Raw genomic sequence first — 17198 nt, forward strand, 5'->3', positions numbered from 1 at the left:
ACATTTTGGTACCCTAGCTAATAGACGACGACATTTTGGTTTATTTTTACATATTTCAATTAGTTGTAGTTTATTTATATCTTACTAGATAAGTGAAAATTCATCAATTTAACCATTGCAGTTACACTCGAATGAAATGTAAATTAAATTCTGAGAGATCATTAAAAGATTATGCCTTATATTCAATGACATCCAATATTTCCTAGTAAAACAATGGTAGACAAGGATGGGCCAAAAAATTCTTATTCCTAATTTTTCTCATTTTAACAACGTAAATTGAAGAAATTACATGTTTATGAATTTGAAGTGAAGTTACATGAATGAAATGGAGTATAAACAAAACAAACAAACAAACTACATTCATATCATTACTTGTGTTTCATTCTTTTCTCTTTTTTTTTTTTTTTTTCTTATGTTTTTAATTGTTAAGTTACTTGAATAATTAATCAAAATGATCATTTTTCAAATTTTAATTACTGTAATGGCCAATTTTTTTTATATGTCATCAATACGTGATTGTATTGTTGTCAATCTTTGATCGTTATGTGGTCAAAATTTGATCAATGTTTAATTTTGATTAAGTTAGCAATCGAGATTTTAATTTAAGGAAAACTAATGAAAATGACTTGAAAACTTTGAGTTTTAACAATAAGGACAAAATAAAGGGTAAAGTGAATAGTACCATAATTGACTTTTTAGTGTAAAAATGTGGTTTTTCGTTTAAAGTGAATAGTACCAGAAGCTTTTCGTTAAAGTTTCCTTTAGTTTATGATCACTTTCACATAACACTTAGTACTACGGTCTAGTAGTACTTCAACTTCACTTATAAGTGAATGTCTTACATTTGAACCTCTTGAATAGTGATGAACCACTAGTGACCTTTCTAGACCATAAATCGTATGTATGTTTGCTCCCTACGTACTTACATGGACAATCGGCAGTCACCGTGCCCATCCAGTCGGTATGCCAAAGATATCTGTAATCCTTCCGGAGCTGCATTTTATCCACCTGCTTTTGCGTCGCCATTTTCGCACGATTCGGTCGAGTTTCAGAGAATGAAAACTAAGCTGATGATCGAGATATTACCACGGAATAAACAAACACACAAACACAAAGAAGCATAGGGTTTGTGTTGAAATCTAAGCGCCTCGTTCAAAAGGGCGCAAAGAGTGTTGTAATATGATGAGATATAGGCATTACGGTATGGGTGGAAACGAGAGTGTAATGGCACTGCACTAAGTAAAAATAGTTAAAGTTGCTTTTATGGAATGCATGGCTTTTCATTTTAGGTAATTCGACCATAAAACCCAAGTTTCTATGCAAAAGGGAAAATACTAAGGAGATGAACTTTTTAGACCATATTTTATGGATCAAATGATGTAGCGGTTCATACATGAATTTCATTTTTAATAAATTTAAAGGAGTTTAACCATCAACCGTCACATCAAGGCCGACCCTAAACATAGCTAAAGTAGGCGCTCGCCTAGGGCCCCCACTTCGAAATGGCCTCCAAATTTTTCTTTATATATATTTACAATTCAAATTCAATAAAAATATCAAAAAAAAAAATAAAATCATAGACATTTGAAAAGAATTGATTGAAAGATTAGATTATGTAAACTTAATTAGTACATTAGCGTCTAAAATGGGAGACCTATGATATTTAAGTAATATTTGTATATCTTTCTTTATATATATATATGTATATATATTAATTTTTAATGATATCGGATGTAAAATTAGAGTCTCCCATTTTATGTATTTAGCAATTTTTTTTTTAATTTATATTAATGTACAAAAGGTTGTGAATTAAAGAACCTTAGGACTCCACTTCAAGAACTCGCCTAGGCCTCAAAATTCTGAAAGCCGCATATGGTATACCAACTATGCAAAATATACAGCGCAATTGAAACTGCCTATATATTGTAATTAAGGGATCAACTTTTGGTTTGGTAGTTGAATTTAAATGATTGCATGCTTCCACTAGGGAATCTGGTGCCCCATGAGGTCAGGAGGAGCCATTAAAATCAGCAACTATTGGTTAGCTGGGGCATCACTGCAAGAGACCGAAGAAAATACTTTAAAGTCCTTATTTACAAGTCTATTGAAAATTTGGACTCAAAATAGTTATCACTAGCAACGGTGCCCGCGCGTTGCTGCGGGATCAGAAATGTATTCAAAGTTATGCAAATTCATTCACTTCATAAGCAATGTTTGAGTGAAGAACCGAGCATTACAAATAAAAAGTAGAATGAAAATTTAACTTGACAAAGAGACCTCAATGATCTAGCTCAATTCATCATTCAAGACTTGGTCAAACTATGATTCGCTCACTCTATCCCTAAACAAAAGAAAACCAAATCAAGTTCAGCAAGAATTATGCACGATCTTTGTGAAACTATATAATGAATGATATAACATTGTTAAACAAACATGGACTGGAGCTGATCTTAAAATTCACTTAAAAGAGAAGTGGCAAATACAGTTCACTTCAGATGCTAACTTAATGTTTCATCATTCAAATGATATTGCTTTTGAACCAAAGTATGTGGAAAAAAGAGTGGAAACCTGATTAGCAATTACCACTTCCAGCGGTACCGCGCTGCTAAGTTTTACTCTTCAAATCTCCAACAAATAAGCTCCTCTGTAATTTCTACCAGAGCACTAAACTAAAAAAAATTGGTACATAGACGAAGAGTTAAGACTACCTACCATAAATCAATTAAGAACTACAATGATGTGACAATCCGCATGTATAACCTATGCGTCCATCGTTATAGGTATAATAAAAATACCATTATTTTAAAATCATGAATGATTCAATTTTAACCTTAAAATTGAGACCATCTCCGGTTCTTGGCAAATCAAATTTCAATAAATAGCCACATATGTGAAATAAACAAAAAGAAACAGATATCAGAGAATAATAGCTTACCATCAACAAAGATCTTGCTACTGTCTTTGGAGGTTTGGAGGCTTTTTTTTTATGTTCGTATACTATTAAAAACAAAAAACATATGTTAGTAAAAAGCAAATAGCATTGACAACTGATTTGAAAAACAAACTGAAACATGAAAAGAAAGAAAGAAAAAAAAAAAAGGAGTGCCTTCTAAAGCTTTTATTTCTCCTGTCAAATGAAATTGATAGTGTATCAGATCTTAGTGTTTTTCCCTGATATAGGATGTACTGTTATTCACTAAGACAAAGATCCAACCTTGACAACCATTAAATGACTCTGCCTGACCATTTTGTTATCAAGGGTAATCTCTATCAGAAACATTCTATTCATCTTTTTATTTCAACATAATTTTAACACGTATTGGTCTATAATGTGATTTGTCTTCTTTTCAGTGGACATCTGATTAGAGTTATAGAGTGTTGCTTCTTTTTTTATTTCACATATAATACAGGGATTGATCATGACATCTAGCAACTGATAATACATGCATGCTGTAACCCAAGAATAAAATAAGAACATACAGTGTTGTGAGCTGCAGAGCCACCATACTGCTGCGCAAGATGCTCTGGTACAAATCCATTCGAGCTGCACCAATCGTGCTATCAGGATGACACAACAATAATTATTCAAAGATTAGAAACAAATTATATAAGGTTTATTATTTACTTTAATCATTTTATTTTCATCTTGACTGAATTATTTTCCCTAGATTACCAGTGACAACTGCCTCTTTTGTAGAGAAACGGATTTTCTACTTGTCTGGACATCATTCTGACTTCTAATTAGAGTAAAACTCAAAGACAAACAGAGACATGCTTATTTTCGTTCACGAAACTATCCAGAGGGGTGATAAGAGAAACTTTGCAAGTTAAATCACACATGGTTTCTAGTTCACATAACTAAAAATTATTGTACACAACCATGAACATTAAAAGAGATTAGCTTCTTAAACCGGTTATGTAATAGTTCCATATATAGTGAGGTTGGAGAAATGATGGAAGGCGCACTAAGATTTGAGGTCCATAGGTTGAGAAGAGTCCATGGCACTCATCCATATATGCATATTTTGTACAGATCTACAGTTCAAGATTTTAAACAAAGAATCAATTTATCAGCAATTGCGACATTCATTATTTGCAAAAAAGTTACTAATTCACATATAAACAAATGAAAGCAATTGAAAAAAAAAAGGCTTACCACAGGCTGGCTGAATCCGAGTTCGAAATGACTGCGGATTTGAAAATTGTATTAAATATTGTGTTTGAAAGATGTAAAAATGGTATCACAAAACATTAACATTATTGAGAACAGAGAGGTTAGAAAACAGAATCAAACAGTTGGTATTTGGCGGCGAAACTTAAAAACCAAAAATGCACTTTAATGTCCTAGAGAGAACAGGATTGTAAGCAAAACGTAGAATAGTGAAAGAATATTGTGATAGTCACGAAATAAGTTTATAGGTTTGCTAATATTGATTTATTAGGTTTCAAGTTTGTCTCAATTTATCATTTTCTGTTAAAGTGAAAGTATAAACGTTTAGATACTCACCAAGAAAAAAGCAATTGATTGATGCTAAATACAAAACCGGCTGACCTTGAAATATAAACCAGAGAAACTAATTGAAATAATCAAATCCCAAATTCAATTTCAAAGGTATATAAGAGTCATGCAAAGGTGTGGCATACGACTACAGACCATAGTGAAGTTACTTTTATAGTTATTTACTTCCTTACATGATAATCAAGGTCTAGCTAAGCTTCTATACCTTTTTAGTAGGAATTAACTCTACTTCCAAGGTATTCACCCAACTAATAACAGCATTCGGCAATTCCAAAGGGAGTCCTCCCACAAAATCCTTAAAACAACTCAATCAAAATGAACGTAGACTGAAAGTCAAAAGTAAAATCACAATGAATGTAGAATCAAAATAAAACACTGGATTTGACACTATAGAGTCTAAAAACTGAAAGGGTTAAAATAGTCCAACTTTGAACTGATTACCTGAGTATAGGTTGAGCAGTGAAATCTGTGAAGTGTAAGATTGTGAATTTAGGACAATAAATTGTATACCAGTATACCACTCAAATAGAAGGAGATCGAAAGCGAAAAAAAGAAAAGAAAGAAAAAACAGTCAGTAACAAAACTGACCCAGCAAAATTGTTAATATTTACAAACTAAATATTTCAACAAATTATATATACCTTCAGCAAAACCCCAAAATAAGAACACCAGCGTTTGCTGAAAGCAAAAAAAGAACGAAATCAGATAGCCACACACAGCATCCGAGCACATAAACAAAACCCCCAAAATTATAAAAAGAAAATTTAAACACAAAATCCATCTGTAAATCGAAAACAACCTATTTACAAAAGCACTTACTTGATTTGTTGCGTGAGCGCTCTTAGGAGCTTTATCAGAGTGCTCCAACCCAAGGTACTGCTCCCATGCACCATCAACATCTCTTCTCTGAGGAAAACAAAGGCCATAACAATGGAATTAAAAAATTCAGACACACTAAGAAAGACGAAAAACTCACCAGGAGACTCTAGGTTATGTGGGTAAGAAATGGATTTCGATCAAATTAAGAAAAAAGGCAAAAAACTTCTAACAGTTCAACGATTTCCAAGGAAAAGTAAATTAATTTCTGAAAGAAAATAGAAAAAATAAAGTACATGCAGAAAATCAAACATATCAACTTCCACACTAATCCAAAGCACAATTAATTGCATGAATATTAAATTAAACATGCAAATAATGAGATTGAATGTGCGAACCTGAACAAAACAACGAAATTGACGGCGGCGCGAGCATGGCTGAGATGGCTGAGATCACAGGCAGTAATTACATAGAAGTACATGTTGACCTCGCCGGGTTCCATCGGCCTGCCGATCTGGAGAAAGATGGCAACGCTAAACAGCAAGTAAGACGGCGATGCGGGAGAGAAAAAAACCTAGGTTCCAAAATACCCAAAAGGTGAGAATGGCGAGAGAAGCGAAATTGGGAAGAAGTCGAACTGGAAGGGCCATCGATGATGGACGCGTGGGCTAGAAGGGAAACATCGTCCATTCGCTATGACGGAATCAAACCACACAGACAAAGGATGATCAACGCGTGGCAATCAGGGGTATAACAGATATTTAACTGTGCAAAGCAGCAGCAAAACGGCTAAGCAAGCTAAAAAATCAGGGGCATTTCCGCCCTTTTACTATTTCTGAACAGTGCTGGAACCCAACTGGGTTTTAGTATATATAATGTACTCCTTTAATTGCAATATTTTTAATATTTAGTATAAAGTGTATGATATAATTTTTTAGAAATGTCAACAACAAATTTTTTTTTTTTTTTTTTTTTACAATTATTTTTCATGTCTCTTGCCACACTATGCTGTAACTTTGAAATACCCCCCTGAAACTGCCATTTAGTCTCAATTTATTTTCTGAAACTGGTTTTGTCTCGTTTTGCCCCCTAAAACTAACATTTTCAACTCTTTTGGTCTCACTTCACTCCATTTCGTTAAAAAAATTGTTAAATTCAAGGGTATTTTAGAAAAATAAATTATTATTTTGGTCTCACTTCACTCTAATTCAAATCCATGAGTTTGGGCCTTTTTAAAAATAAATTATTCAATCAATAGAAAAATTCCGAGTAATAAAATTATTTCATCAACCAAAATCAGGGATACATTTTTGTTCTTAGTACTATTCACTTGCAAGACATCCATGTATTAACTCGAAACTTTGCACGTGAAAAATACTCATTGCAACAGAAAGGAAACATGATCAACCTACTCAAGATATCTTTCTAATCGAATTGGCCTAACCACAAGTTTCACCCATAAAAAAATGATCCCATATTAGTTGCACAAATATAATCTCAAGAAAAGCATTAAGCTATCATGTCCAAATTCCAAAATACTTCCCTAACCAAAAATATCATCTATAGCAAATGTGCACAGTTTGCAATAAAAAATTTCACATTGTTGCTCAGTATTTTTTTATTGATTGAATCATTTATTTTTTAAAAAGGCCCTAACTCATGGGGTTTGAAATCGAGATTGGTTTAGTGTGTACGTTAGAGGTAAATAAATGTCTAAAATGTCTAAAATACCCTTAAACTTTACAATTCTTTGATGGAATGTGGGTGAAGTGAGACCAAAAGAGTTTAAAAAGTCAGTTTTAGGGGGCAAAATGAGACAAAACCAATTTCAAATGGTAATTTGTGGCTAAATGATAATTTTAGGAGGCATTTCAACTAATGAGCATTTTGTATTATTATTGGACTTCGAAAATAGTTGTATTAATGAGGAGAAATGATAATGTATATATATATATATATATATATATATTTTTTAAATATTATTATTCGGCTTGCAATCTATCGGTCTGATAATAATTTAGTTTGATTTGTTGGTTGTAGCCCAAGTTAGATTTGATTTGTTGGGTAGTGGCCCAATATAAATTTGCTAATGGATTGGGTTGGGCCTCTTTCAAACTTTTAAACCTTATCATTTGTATCATTTTATCGTTTATGAATCTCTAATCGGCATAACATTTATTTCCCTTTTTCACTTTGGTTAGCGAAACACCTTATCAATCTAGAACCAACCTATTCCCCTCTTATACACCGAAATGGAATGACCACAAAAATTCAAGTGTTGAATTTGAAAGTAAAATTTCATACCGAAGCCATTCAACCTTTAAATCTTCATTTGAAGATTATTCCTAAAAAAAAATAATATATGAATTGGGATTGGTTTAGCCATCCGATTGTATTAAAAAAAATCAATTGGGATTAGTTACTAGTTATAATTTGATACAAATTTATATTTGTTGGGAATTAGTTGGAATGTGTCCTTATTTATTAATAGGTTTTTTGTCACAGGACCCAGTGCCCGGTCTAAAAACCTCATCAACTTCCTCTTCCAGTAATGCTGCTTAAACTTGTTCTCTGGGATTTATGTTTCCCCAATAGTTGTGTAGGTATCAAGTTGCATATTCATGATGAGTCTTTGCTCTATTTGATACGTATATTTGGATGACTATATGATCGCCCATTCGAATAATTTTTTGTAGAGATGATTATGTAGATTAAGAGATTGAACATTTCCGATTATGAAAATTTTAGATGAAAATATGTCATTATAAATGGGAGGATGAGTTCATCCCCATATGTTATCCTTATAATATAAATAGATAATGCTAGATAGATTAAAATTTTTAAATAAATTTGCAAACTAAATAATATGTTACCAGCAGAAAATAGGCAAATTAAGCAATAGTTAAGTAATCCAATCATCTATAACCACGTTACTTAGTTTTATAAAATTTATTTTAAAAATTTAATGCATCTAGTATTATTAAATAAGTGGCATGGCAAACAAAAGCGGCATAAAAAGGCTAAACATAGGTTGTGGTGGGGCATATGCGGGCCAGTCCACCCAGCCAGACCCAGGTTTCAATTTATTGAATTATTTCAAAGCAACTGTGAAATAACACTGTCCCAATTTTTCCACTTGTACAAAATTAGTGACAGATTAACATTAGGACCTGCTAGTGTTAGGCTGCTACAATAATATTCAGCTCAGCTGCATGCCAAACCAAAAATACTTTTCCCGTATTACCCTGCCTCACTCAACCTAGCTACAGAATAATTTGAATATCCAAGAATGTACGTATAATACCCGGCGAGTATTTAAACTCGCAATTAGGTAAGCTAGTGATGCTTTCGACTGCTGGACTCTCCCCATCTAAAATGCAGCACAGTACAGCTGGTCGTGTGTTGTTTGCTATAGAAATATTATACACTCAGGTGGATATAAGTTTTACTGAATCACAATTAATAATGAAGGGATACTAATTAAGCAAAATCCAAGAGTCCAAGACAGCAAGACCCAATGGTCGACCCATTTGTCCTCCTATTTGCTGCTGTGCCTGCCCTGCCTGTCCCTCCATTATATATGGAACCGCAGTAGTATAGTACCAAAAGTAACCAGACACTTTCTGCCTTGCACTTGCTACTTGCTGGGAAACATTGGTACGTCTTCGATCTGTATATATGCTGTTTTGCTGTTTAGGTTTAGGGTTTGCACATTTGTAAGTCTAAATGTATGTCTACTTGAAAAATAACCCTAATTACTAACATATATTCTGTTTGATTAAGGTTTTTCAGGATATCCAAGTTTTGCTGCAAACCAAACTGATCTGATTCCCTCTAATTTGCTGCAGAAGCTCTAGATTCATGACCTGATAAAGTTTAGTACAATATATGCATATTTGGTTTTTTCATATGAAAGGAGGGTTTTCCGAGAACAAGATGAACAGAGCTGTTAAAGTATTACTACCAATCTACTTGCTTGGCTTAAATTGCAGTGAAATAGTTTTTTCCTTCACTTGGTCCAATTTTGCAGAAGCTAGAAAACCCAGAGAGATTGTTGGAAATAATTCAGAAATGCATTTGCTAAAGATCAAATTTGCACAATATCTACCTTGAAATTTTGTTTGATCAATGCAAGTTGTTAAATAGAGAATAATTGAAAGAGTACTTATTTAACTAGACACACAAAACTGATCACATCGCTGACACACTTTTTAATACTTGAAATCATTGATTCTCTGTATCTTAATATATTGTACTAGAAAGACAAAGACATAATTTATCAATTATTCATTCTAATTATAAACATTTACGATCAAGTTCTAAATGTCGAGGAAACTATAATGGACGTTGTTTTTTCTTAATCGTCATTATCGAAGTTGTCTGCAAAAGGAAAAGATTGATTTGATTAATCATATATTTGCCTAGGATGCGTCTTATATCCCAATTTTTTAAGCAATGCTTTGCAATGAAGCTTATGGTCATCATTCAACCAAAAATTTACCAAATTGTTATTCATGTAATCATTAAAATTTCTTTTGCTTTATGAAATCATACAGAGAGCCAAAGGATAACATATATAACTACATATATCCTCTGATTCTTTCTTAAATCCTTCTTTTGTGAGTTTTCATTTTTCAAATGTTGGTACAAATTGGGGCTAATAAGGAGTTAAAAATAGGGAGTTTTAACGAAACATTTTCGATACTATTTACTTTTAACAAAAATGACAATTTTACTTTAAAAAGTCACTCCTGGTATTATTCATTTACAATACCTTTTTGTCATTTTGATTAAAACTCAAAGTTTTCAAGTTATTTTCATTAGTTTCCTTTAAAAATAACCCGAGTGTATAATTATAAATTTTTTTCCTAAATTACAACCAAATTTGACCAATATTGCATGCCAAGGAAACAAATAAAAAGAAGTCCCTTGTTATATTTTTACTAATCAAGAATCTTTAATAGGTACAGATGGATATCGTGCACGTAAATCTTTATCTATATAAAAAGGTGAGCATGATAAACGTGTATTGTCATCTCTTGACCGATGCATGCCAAAGAAACGGAAAGAGTAGCCCCTTGTCATGTATTTACCGACTAACAACCGCTAATATGTACATAGAGACACCACAAACGTAAATCTATATCTATATAAAACCTGCAAGCAACAAATATTATACAGAAGGTATTGTGCAATTATAAAATTATAACATCATCAATTGACCACGGTGTTGCCAATTTTCTTGTAATGCTAGAAGTCCTTAAAGATTATGAATTTGTAACACTTTGGTCCGTTAATATGATTTTTGAGTTCTATATACCTATATTTCCGTTATGTACCTCACTTTAATCCTTATCGTTACATCTATTTGACTGTGAATTTTAAGACTAAAAATGATCAATCAAGTGTTAAATGGTCTAAAAGATCACAAAAATAGGGCACAAAACACATTTAAAGGACCATAGAACTACAAAATTAAATCAAATGACCAAAATTGAGCGTGGTTATAATTTCAGTAACACACGTTCGAATAGGGTTTGCAGAAATACAAATATCATGGGTTGACCACTGGGATGCCAATGCGACTATGCCACACACTTTTACCCTTTTACCCCCACTCCCCACTTATGGACAGTCATAAAATATCTAAACCGAACAGTTAAATAAAACGTAAAAAAAGGCAAAAAAACGTAAAGAAATTTTTTTAATAAAAACCCTAAAACATCAGCTAAAATGGATATCAAGTTATCAACAGTCCCACCTCATACCGACACGTAGCACAACCTAATCCTGGTATCGGATGCCGTGCCACCTCATCAATCTTATCATCAGATTCCATTTTAGCCGTCCGTTCTGTTGACTCGAACCCAATTTCCTCCAATACCCCACGCACACGAACACTCATCCAACAATTGCCCGTGGGCCATTCGTGCTCGCCACTTGCTCCCCACGAGCGCGGCTCGCCAATATTTCAACCCACGCGCCACCTCCCTCCCATGGTCCTGCCACCACAAAAGGCGTTGGGTGTTTCAATGTGCTCGAAACACGGAGTGCGACACCGCATGTCATCATAAGTAATGAAATATTTGTGTTGAAAAATTAACAATTAAAAAAAAAAACCTTCTTCCACTTATATGATTACATGCTATGTATCGTCCGTATTCGGTTGCAATGAAAAATTTCTCATTGAAAAGGTGGAATGACCAGACTACCCACTTTAATTTATTGTGGGGGCGTGTGCAGAGGAGCCAGTTCTCTCATTATCTTCATTTTTTAAATATTATTTTTGGACAATACCGTGACGTGTAATAGCGGCAGGCTTTCCTTTCAGGCGCAGTACCAACCCACCTCTGGCCTCAGTAAATAGCACCAAACCTAGGGTTAAAATGGTAAAAGCGTACTATAAATCGAAAATGTATAAAATACGAGGGGCCGAGAAGGCAACAGAAAAGTTAATAACAAAACCCTGATTATATCGAGTACTGTGAGATCTGCGCAAACAAAAAAAACCCTCTCACCCCCGATAGCCTCCACAGTCCGAGAAAACCCTCGAGAAAGTGAGAGAAAAAATTTTCCCGGCAGCCAAACACTCCCTTCTGGGTTTCTCTCCATCTATCTTTCCCTCCCAGATACGATCTTTGTTTATTCTTTCGGAGCTTTTTTTGTTTTTGCTGTCGACGAAGAAAGATGCGGATCAGGAAGAACGCCAAGGTCTCTCCTCTTCTATTCACCTCGCACGCTCCAGCTGCCGGGGACCTCCATCCGCACGTGTGCCAGCTCAACCGGAACCCCTGGGATGTTATTCCTTTTGGACCGGAGTCCGACCAGGTCAGTTAAATCTGTGTGTATTCGAGCTCGATAATTTTATCTATTTTCGTTTTCTTTAAATTTCTGGGTAGATCTGCGAAGCCCCTCTTAAGCCCTTGAGCTCATGGGAATTAATTTCTGTTTTTCTACCTGCATTTCTGGAGCTAGGGTTTTCTTTATTGTCTTGGTTCTCTGGGTTTTTCCCCTAACATTAGGGTTCGTCATAAACCCTAAAATTTCCTGTTTTCTTCGTGTATTTAGCGTCTAATGCTCGATTAGGGAAATGGGTTTCCTTCCTTTTGTGATATTTCGAGGGGGAAATGTGAGTTTTTGATGGGTTTTTGTTGTTTCGGGTGGCTATTTGTGTGTAGTGGGATGTCGAAGAGAGCTTTTACGGTGGGAGCCTTGGTGATTCAATCGGAGCTGTCGAGAGGTGAGCCTCTTCTTCTCGTCGATTCGATTCGTTTTTCTCCGATTTGGTTCGATATTATTATTATTTCAAGCATTAGGGTTTTTCTGTTTCCTTTCGTTTTTATTTTTGTGTTATCTCTCTCCTCTCTTAATTATATTATTATTCAAAATTTCTCGCTGCCCCTCCTTGAAATGTTGCTGTGTTACGATCTTACAAAATGCAGCGTGGCGTCGATGAGGGATGCCACGGAGGAAAGACGCTTGGAAATGATAGAAGAGCCCGTGGCGGAGGATGTCGAATTCGAAAAGGATTCGAATAATGCGGAGGGCGAGATGGAGGTGGAAGAAGGGAGGATGGGCAGCATGTGCTGCCAACGGAACGACGGCCGTGGGTGGCAATGCAAGAAAAAAGCCAAGCAAGGGCAGTCCTTCTGCAACCACCACCTCTCCCTACTTCGATCGAACTACATTGTCAAGGCCAACGGGAATGTAAACAGTAGGGATAATGGAAATAATCACAACATTTCTTCGAATAAGGCTCCCGCCGCAGTGAGCGGGGTGGTTCAGCTGGAAAACGGGGGCCGCCGCCGCCGGAAGAAGGCGAAGAAGGAATCCGCCTCTAACCCCTACGAGTTCTATTACTATTCGGGGTTTGGCCCGTGTCGGAACCGGAAGAGAGGCTGCGATAAAGAAAAGGAAGAGACCAAGGCCGAGGGTGAAATTGCTACCAATACTAGCTCTGCTACTCCTCCTCCTCCTCCTCCTCCTCATGAGAGCGGTCCTCGCTCACCCTTGTCTCCAATTGCGAATGGGGAATTCAATTATGACGACGAGGATGATGATGATGAGCTCGACGGCAGCGGCGAGAGCGGGAGGAGGCGGATGAGGAAGCCGGTGAAGGAGAGATCGCTCAAGTCCCTGATGTGAGGCAGCTTAAGGAATTCTGTGGATTATCGTTTTCTAGTTTCGTCGGAGGAGGGCGTTAGGGTTAAGAAATTTTAGAGGTTATTTTGTCTCACAGAATGTAGTGTTTTCTCGCGGGTGAGCCTAGTGTGCCTCTCCTGAACATGACAGAAACGAGAGGGGTATCGTTAGGGTGTGAGTGACATGTACCGAAAAGACTCTGTGAGTCCATGTTCAAAATTGTAAGGGTAGTTTCGTAATTTAATAGCTGCGTTGTTATTCTTTTCTCTCTCTCTGGAGTTAGGGGTATGGTGTGATGTGGCTGAATGGGAGATTCTTGATCAAAAATTTTGAAAAATAATAAAAAATTAATTAATTTTAAATGATATGGGAAATTATATCCATGCAGCATAGACTTTGTTGGGGCCCACAACTTTGAGTTCGACACGTGGCAGCGTAGTTGGAGAGCGGCCCATTCAGTTAAAGAGTTCACAGTATTCACATGATTCTTTTTTTTAAATAAAAAAGTCCTTGACCTTGATTAATTAATGTTGAGGTGATTAAAACTTAATCTGCTTCTCTAATTTAATGACGCACGTAATTATATATAATAGTTGTAGGGTGTTATCTTTTGCAACGAAAAGGAGGGACGCGCATGCATTACTAATTTTACCATATTCGGGTCGGCAAATGCTTACTACAAGTTTACAACATTTACCAAAACAAGAAACCTTGATCGAACCCTAGCTAAGTAGCTAGTGAAATGAGATAGGATTTTCTTGTATCGTTGTTAGACGCAAAATATAATGCATACATACATGAATTCAAAAAGAACATGATCTAGTGACATAACAAGTCTAGAAATCAATGAGTTTTTTACTGATTATATTTGCGGATTTCATGTTCAATTCTTATGGACCGTGTTTGTAGAACTTCGTAATATAGTTTTGTTGGAAAATTCTTTGAACTCAAAATATGCTAGCAAAAGTGTGCCTGCGTGATGTTGCTGGTGTTTTTAAAACCTTACAAAACATGTGAAAAATTCTATATATATTTACAACTATATTAGGTGTTCAACGGTGGAGTTTACAACCCTATTTACACATATTTACAACGATGTTTACAATTCTGTTTACACTCATTGGTCAAAAGATATTGTTTAAATGCACAAAAGTCAAAATATCAATCAAATAAAAATGTCTAAAATTGAATACAAATTTGTAAATCGAGCCTACGCGAGTGGAGAGGTTATTTTTCAGTAAAATTTTCCTATATTTGGCTAAAAGGTCATATAAACACATTATAAATTTTACATTTTTATAATTAAGTAGCAAGTAAAATTACAAACTTGCAGCAATCAGAGAGAAAGCAGAAATTAAGATGTAGAAATATCCTCAAACATACTATATGAAAGCTAACCGTAAAGGTTTATAAAGCAAACTGCTGCATGAGCGGCAGCCACTTGAACAAATTGAAGGTACTTTAGTCTCTATTTCTGATTACAATAAATACATTAACACTTCATAAAAGTAAATCTTTGTTTATCTTTTTGAGAAACTGATAAGAACAAAGGAAGCAAATTACAAAACTTGTGTATTTACTATTTCTTGAAGTATTGTTATATTATCTATTCCAATTTTCTAGGCAGCCAAACATTGCCAATCTCAATCACAAATGAACAAAGCTATGACAAAAAGTGAGTTTATGGTAACATACACTCAACCTAAATAATTTGAAAACCATTTATATAAAACCATAAGTAATTAACACTAATTAAAACTTATTTCGTGTTATTTCAATAAAAAAAGTCTTCGTTGAATTGCCTTTCCTTGAAGAATGTCTGCAGAACGTCCTCTTCTACAACTTTACTCATGACAATTCAACAACAACAACAACAACAACAAAAAAAAAAAAAAAAAAAAAAAGCAATCAAAACCGATAAATGAAAACGATCAAATGTGCACCATACGTATTCTCTTTTTAACTCGACAATCGTTACATTACATACGCAATGTGCACCATTTACAAAATTAAATGAAAAATACAAAATATCAACAAACTTTAGCACAATGCTACTTTTCTTTTCAAAATTAGACTGCTTATTCACAGAATGGGGTACTTAAGTCCCACACCTATCTCAACAATTATGAGAGAAACATCATATGTGTCAACTTCGGTGTGATTTCCGCTTCACAACATGAACACTAAGGTTCCATATCTCCTACCGTTTGTTCAGAGGTATTGGGAAAACGAATAACAATAAATTTAGGAAAATTGAATTCGTTTTTACATAACAAAAAGTAGAAACGTTGGAACAATGAAGGAGAAGGGTACTTACCTACTCCTTGTCCAAAACCGTCAGTGCATTGTTAAGGGCAGTTATTAAAACCTAAAAAATTCCCAAATGTGCAAAACTTAATGCCAAGACCCATTACTAAACATAGAGCAACTATAACCATAATAGAGAACTCGAAAGTGAAATATCATGACTACAAATATAAAAAGAATAACAGAAGTAGATACAAAACGAAAAGGAATCTGGTTTTGTAAGTATGTGGATTCAGAAGTAAATACTAACACCTACTGTTTGATTAACAGTAAGTACTATTGTCGGGAATAGAATGAAAAAGATTACTTATCACTTTTAAGGCAAGTTTTCTAATGGGTTGGGCAATGACCACGCATTAAATTGACAACTCAAATAATGTTACATTATTTGCAATACACAACAGATCTATGAGAATGTAATTAGTATTGTCTACAATTTAAGTGGCTTCTGATTAATGAGTGCACTTTCTAAATTCAGTATGCTTGTCATGTTTGTATTCGTTTGACATAAATGATGTCCAAACCCGCAACAAGTTTTCATCGTCTAATTGGGTTCGTGTTCATTTGATAAGGTTGAGTTCATTTTTTATGCATGTTGATTATGAAATCACATATCACTATTGTGGAGTCAAAAATAATCATAAGGCGACACGTGGATTTTTGGATAAAAGAGGACAAAAATACCCTTGAGACATACCGGGATTCCTACGCGAGAGCAGTGGGCAATCATCCCTCAACCAAGTTAAAAGTGCCCAAAATAGATAATCATCTAATATTCTCCACAAGGTAACTCCCAAAATCTTCCCCTTTTATTATATTGATTAGCTAATCAATTAGGTAATTATTCTATTAATTAGCTAATTGATTAGGTAATTATTCCATAACTCCCAAATAACACAAATCAAGAACCTAGCCCACAAACAAGGCTAGGTGGCCGGTCCTCTCTCACCCTAGGAGGCCGGCCACTCTCATATTTAAACCCCATTCTTTTCCTCAAAGTTCACTTCCAATTCTCTTGCTAAAATTATCTAAATTCTTCTAACACTTTTTCCTCAAAATTCTAACTTTGGCATTGAAGGTTCTTCGGCCAAAGCCTCCCCCATTCATCGTGGGTGCGTGAGGCTCTTGGCCTTGACCAAAGGTGTTATTTATTTTGTAGGTGCAATTTTGTCCAAGAACAAGGAGGAAGAAATTTGCATCCACAAATTGGTGTTTTCATTGAGAGTTGAAGTACACACACTCATAGAAAACTCTCGCATAAAAGGTTTTTCTCTATTTTTTCTTGTCCATTTGTATATTTTTTCGCATGTTCTTATTATTAGAATTTTTTTTATTTGCAAATAAAACGTAAAAGAGAAATACAATGGCTAGAAATTTATAAAATTCAACAAGTGAAAATTCCAATATTCAAGAA

The 17198-nt window shown here is 34.8% G+C and overlaps 2 protein-coding genes across 22 annotated transcripts; one reads left to right on the forward strand and one right to left on the reverse strand.

Moving 5' to 3' along the window:
* Window positions 1-2127: 2127 nt before the first annotated feature.
* Window positions 2128-6085, reverse strand: LOC148699156 (uncharacterized). Of its 21 annotated transcripts, none has more exons than XR_015964374.1 (10): window positions 5734-6081; window positions 5339-5425; window positions 5161-5197; window positions 4725-4814; window positions 4157-4187; window positions 3481-3558; window positions 2936-2997; window positions 2584-2664; window positions 2278-2341; window positions 2128-2156 (listed from the first exon to the last, which is right to left on the reverse strand). XR_015964374.1 is itself a non-coding variant. In XM_088697269.1 (9 exons), exons 1-8 carry the CDS (start codon window positions 5835-5837, stop codon window positions 2620-2622), a joined length of 534 nt encoding a protein of 177 aa, XP_088553395.1. In that variant the 5' UTR covers window positions 5838-6080; the 3' UTR covers window positions 2172-2341; window positions 2584-2619. The 21 variants fall into 21 exon arrangements, 8 of the variants coding, with proteins under 8 accessions (XP_088553395.1, XP_088553379.1, XP_088553375.1 ...); XR_015964370.1 differs by having other exon boundaries at window positions 2584-2669; window positions 5734-6080; XR_015964373.1 differs by having other exon boundaries at window positions 2569-2664; window positions 5734-6076.
* A 5731-nt stretch (window positions 6086-11816) lies between these two features.
* LOC137719442 (uncharacterized) lies at window positions 11817-13739 on the forward strand. The gene is made up of 3 exons (XM_068458480.2): window positions 11817-12163; window positions 12514-12575; window positions 12778-13739. The coding sequence occupies exons 1-3, from the start codon at window positions 12023-12025 to the stop codon at window positions 13478-13480; spliced, it is 906 nt and encodes a 301-aa protein (XP_068314581.2). The 5' UTR covers window positions 11817-12022; the 3' UTR covers window positions 13481-13739.
* Window positions 13740-17198: the final 3459 nt, after the last annotated feature.

The sequence above is a fragment of the Pyrus communis genome, chromosome 1 (assembly GCF_041283825.1).
Source record: "Pyrus communis isolate YQ-2024b chromosome 1, ASM4128382v1, whole genome shotgun sequence".
Lineage (NCBI taxonomy): Eukaryota > Viridiplantae > Streptophyta > Magnoliopsida > Rosales > Rosaceae > Pyrus > Pyrus communis.